The 5,000-nt window shown below is 58.1% G+C and overlaps 1 protein-coding gene across 1 annotated transcript in view; it reads left to right on the forward strand.

Annotated features, from left to right (window-relative positions):
* Arhgap1 (Rho GTPase activating protein 1) overlaps positions 1-2,448 on the forward strand; it is a 16,025-nt gene extending 13,577 nt beyond the window's left edge. The window contains exons 9-13 of the mRNA XM_010612452.3: positions 24-103; positions 206-283; positions 563-691; positions 792-895; positions 981-2,448. Of these exons, the coding sequence (XP_010610754.1) occupies positions 24-103; positions 206-283; positions 563-691; positions 792-895; positions 981-1,169 (580 nt within the window). The 3' untranslated portion in view covers positions 1,170-2,448. The remainder of the gene's footprint in view (positions 1-23; positions 104-205; positions 284-562; positions 692-791; positions 896-980) is intronic.
* Positions 2,449-5,000: the final 2,552 nt, after the last annotated feature.

Genomic DNA, 5,000 nt, shown 5'->3' on the forward strand with positions numbered 1-5,000 from the left:
GCCTGTTCACACCCTGGTCCCAGCCTGCAGGAGAAGAGCCCCCCGGGGCAGGAGCCCATTCCCGTGGTGCTCAAGGACACCGTCTCCTACCTGCAGGCCCATGGTGAGTGCAGAGCCTGGCTCCCCGGGCCGCCCTGCGGTCACCCAGCTGCCCTGGGGGCACTTCGGGGCCCGGGCCCGAAACTCACTGGTCCCCTGTCTGCAGCTCTCACCACTGAGGGCATCTTCCGGAGGTCGGCCAACACCCAGCTGGTCCGCGAGGTACAGCACAAGTACAACATGGGTGAGCGGCGGCCTGCGGCCCTGGGGCTTCTCTGCCTTCTGCCACCCAGACCCCCTCTGTCCGGGTTTTGGTGCCATGTGTCGTGATGACATGGTTCCCACCGCTGCGCTCATCCCGAGGCCAGACGCAGCCAGCGGGAGCCTGAGGCTCTGCTCTGCTCTGTTCTGCTCCTGGCGGAGCCCGTGGACAACCTCAGTCCCAGGGGAGGAGCGGAGCGGAGCGGGCGGCACAGAGGCCACAGCCGTGGCCGGGCCACCCTGACTGCTTGCCGCCACCCAGGCCTGGCTGTGGACTTCGACCAGTACAACGAGCTGCACCTGCCGGCCGTCATCCTGAAGACCTTCCTGCGGGAGCTGCCCGAGCCCCTGCTCACCTTTGAGCTGTACCCCCACGTGGTGGGCTTCCTCGGTGAGTGCCCCTCTCCTCCGGGCTCTGCCAGCCTGCTGGGCTCTGGGCTGGGTCCTGGCTTCTCCTCGCTGCCCCTGTGACCTGGCCCGGCTCCTTGCAGACATCGATGAGAGCCAGAGGGTGGAAGCGACGAGGCAAGCGCTCCAGGTGCTGCCCGAGGAGAACTACCAGGTGCTTTGCTTCCTGACCACCTTCCTGGTGCAGGTGAGGCCTCAGCCCCAGGCTCACCTGGGGGCCGGGGTGGGGTGGGCCAGGGCCAGCTGCTGCAGCCTCCCGGCCTCGTCCCCAGGTTTCTGCCCACTGTGAGCAGAACAAGATGACCAACACGAACCTGGCCGTGGTCTTCGGCCCCAACCTGCTGTGGGCCAAGGACGCCGCCATCACCCTCAAGGCCATTAACCCCATCAACACCTTCACCAAGTTCCTCCTGGACCATCAAGGGGAGCTCTTCCCCAGCCCTGACTCCAGGGCCCTCTGAGCCCAGCCCTGCCCACCAGCCCCTCTCTGGCATCCCCTCAGACTCTTCCTCCTGGCTTCCACCTCAGGGGAGCCGGGGCACCTTCCCCGGGGGTCAGGATCTGCCGGGCTGCCACTCTCCCGCTCTGCCCAGCCCTCCTGTCCCCAAGACGTTTGTCTTCGCCTTACATCTCTCACTGCCTCTCTGAATGCCCAGCTCCTGTGGGGCTTGGCTCGTCCAGCTGGAAGACTGAACCCCAGTAACCCCTTTTCTGCTTTTCTCTGCCTCCGTTTCCTTGGCAGTGGGATGGCCAGATCCCTGCGGGCTGGGCTGGTACTGGGATGGTCCCCCTTTCTGGTGGTGACTGGGGAGTGAACAGTCAAACTCCAAGGCGTGGCTTTGCCATGCCCAGGTGCCTCCTGTCTGGGTCCAATTGCTCTGCCTTTATTTTGTTGTTGTTTTTTGTTTTTTTGGTACCGGGGATCGAACTCAGGTCCTTGCACTGGCAAAGCAGGCACCGGAACCTCTGAGCTAAATCCCCAGCCCTGCTCTGCCTTTAGAAGCCCCATGGCATAGATGTAGCCCCTGTGCCTCTCCTCTCGTGCTCGGCTTAGCCCTGGGTCCCTTGCAGCTGAGGGATGCCAGGCTGGAGCTTTCTGCCTTCTGGGTCCACCTCTCCCAAGTGGCCCTGCTCCTGGGGGTCCTAGCCCCCTTCTGCCAGGACTGGCAGCTTGGATGCAGGACCCACTGGAAATGGCCATACTGCATCTGTCCGTGGTGGCTCCTCCTCCAGCAAGGGGACTCTGGGCTGGTGCTGAGGCTCACAGTACCGACAAGAGGGGCAGAGATTTTGACGATAGACCAACCCCCGCAGGGGCTCCTCCTAGCTTTGTGCCAAGGGAGTCTGATGCCTGCCCTTGTCCTTCAGAAAGCCTGGGCTCCTGATGGGTGACATCCCTTTCTCCCTGGGAAAATCTCCCTGCAGCCTTGTTCTGCAGTGACCCTGTGCCCACCGCAGGGGCCAGGCAGGACACCTCTAGAGCCTGGACTGACTGGTGGCCTGGCTTCCTGTGTCTTGGGCCTGGGCCAGGACTCTGGGCTCCCTGCCGCCTTTGTATATCGAGTGTTGCTCACAGCCTCACTTCCTGGGGAGGCTTTGGGAACTTTCTCCTGTCCCCTGTCCCACTAGCATGTACCTGGGGGCAGTGGTACTGTGAATTGAGTGTTCGCATCCACACCTAATGACGTCCTTGGCACCAATCCTGTATTTCACCGTTTGCACTTTTTATATTTCAATAAAAAAAAAGATGGAAAACTGCCCTGTCTGGCTGTTCCGGAAGTGAGGCCTCCGGGTTCAGAGCTGGGTGGGAAGTGCCGTGTGCTGCAGAAGAGTCCATCTGTCCCCTTCTCCTCCAGCTCACTTGTGGCTGGACAGATGTGCAACCGTCTTGTAGGCATGGAGGAGTGACTGTCACCTTCCCTCTGCACCTGTGCATTCCAGCTGGTCGCCAGGCACCGCACCCAGGACAGGGCCTCTCCTGCCTCCGACTGAAGGCACCAGAAGCTTGGAGGAGGCTTAGACTTCTCTAAGGTAGGCAGAGAGGGAGACAGAGTGGACAGGGACAGATGTCAGTGCGGGCTTTGGAGTCCCACCAGGCCTCGGATTGTCACAAGGCAGCCCTAGCTGGTGACAGTAATAGAGCTGTCCCCTGGGGAGATCAGAAATAACTCTGTGTGTGACAGAGTGCACAGTGGTAGCCAGAATGACGAAGGGAAGGGATGCTTCCAACCTCGCGTGGCAGATGGGACTGGCACTGTCCTCTCCTGACCTCTCATCTCCTTGGCCTCAGGGCAAGGCTACTTCCACCTGCCACTTACACGGAGGCTAAGAAAGATCTGGCTTTCCTTTCCTCTACTGAGCAGATTGTGCTTTAAAGGCTAAGGTGGTAATCGCCGGGTATGGTGGTGCACACCTGTAATCCCAGCACTCGGGAGGCTGAGGCAGGAGGATCGCTGTGAGTTCAAGACCAGCCTGGGCTACAGAGTGAGTTCCAGGTCAGTCTCAGCTATATAGTGAGACCCTGTCTCAAAAACAAACAAACACTGGTGGGAACAGAAACACAGAACTGGGTCAGGATTTAGCTCACTGGCACTGCTCCTGTAAGGTCCTGAGTTTGAAAAAACAAAAAACAAACAAAAAGGCTAAGGTGGTAAAATAAGCCAGGTGTGGTGGTACGTGCCTATAATGCTAGTACTTGGGGGCTAAAGCACGAGGAGCCTGAGTTTGAGGCCAACCTGGGCTACATGGTGAGGCTGTCTCAAAAAACAAAACAAAAATGATGGCAAACGTCAGCGTGTGGCTTAGCGGTACAGTCCTTGCCTAAAAATTCTGAGGTGCATCCCCAGCACCATAAAAAAAGGAAAAAAAAATCTAAATTTATTTGTATTTTAGAAGTTTCTTTCAATGGTTCATTCCTGGGGGGTGGGCAGGAGGAAACACACAGGTTTCAGCACAAGTGAAGAAGCTCAAGGTTGAGCTCCAGGTGTGTGCTGTGCAGCTAGGAGGCTACGGTGGCTTGGCTGGGCCTGCTTTTTCCTGGAGCTGCTGGGGCAGCCTGGCTGGAACTGCAGGATCAGGCAGTGTCAGCAGGGTGAATATGGCCCTGAGCTCCAGGAGAGCTGCCCCACTGCACAACCATGGCCTCTCCAGGACCTCGAGGCAGGAGGCACTGGCAGCTCTGAGCTGGGTGACAAGTGTGGAGGTGTTGGCCCAGGGGAGCAGGGCCGTGGAGCTGTTTACTTGGTTGGGCTCTGGCGGGGCCTCCAGGGACTGTTTGGTGCCAGTTACCGAGGCCATAGTGACAGTGGATCTGGGGGGTGGGGCACAGGGCAGCCGAGCACTTAGTTTGGGGATCCCCATGGGAGGGAGTTACCAGGCAGTCCTGCCATGTCTCTCACCAGCAGCCAGCTGGCTGTAAGGTGTGCTGTCACAGGCCACTTGTAACATTTAGTGCACCTCCTGGCCCTTGCCAGCTGAGCGGGCTGACCCATTCTCTGCTGCATTTAGACCCTATTTTTTTTTTCTTTGTCCTGGAACCTGATTGGGGATGAGGGAGGCAAAACCCCGGCAGCCATGTCCAGTTCTGATTGGCTGCTTCCCTTTTACTCAGAACCATCTCTGCCTGTGGTCTACACACACAGCCAGCTTTGCCAGGGTCCATCCAGATCCTGCAGCCAGACAGACCAACCCCAGCTGAGCTCTTCCTGGCTCCTCTCTCGAGTTGGTCAGACCAGGGCAGCAAATGCACTCACTCCTCCCCTTAGTTCACCCATCAGCAGTCAACTGCATCAGCAGCCACTCCCTGCCACCGCTTCTGGGACTGTGGCGGAGCACCATCTCCTCAGGCCAGCAGTGAGCTGTCAGGAGAAAGAACTGAGGACAGACACGGTTGTGTGCACCTGTAGTCCCAGCACTCTGGGAGGCTGAGGCAGGAAGAACTCAAGTTAGAGCCCAGCCTGGGATACCTAACAAGTTAATGATAACCCACCTCAAGACAAAAGAAAAATAAAATTATCAACAAAAACCAAAAAGTTCCAGGGATTAGCTCAGTGTGAAGGCGTGGGTTCAATCCCTAGTGCAAAACAAAACAGAGTATACTTCATATACTGTCTCACTAAATACTCAGGCACACAACCCTGTGCTGAGAACATACAAGGAAAACCAGGCTCCAGGAAGCTTTCTGATGAACCAAGCTGCCGGACTCCCAAGCCCCAGCCGGCCCTTTCCATGGGACCCACTGGTGACCCGGGCTTGGGCTAGGTGTCCAACTTATGGGACTGGAAACGTTCAAG

This window comes from Fukomys damarensis, unplaced genomic scaffold (assembly GCF_012274545.1).
Source record: "Fukomys damarensis isolate Sample0158 unplaced genomic scaffold, DMR_v1.0_HiC HiC_scaffold_27, whole genome shotgun sequence".
NCBI lineage: Eukaryota > Metazoa > Chordata > Mammalia > Rodentia > Bathyergidae > Fukomys > Fukomys damarensis.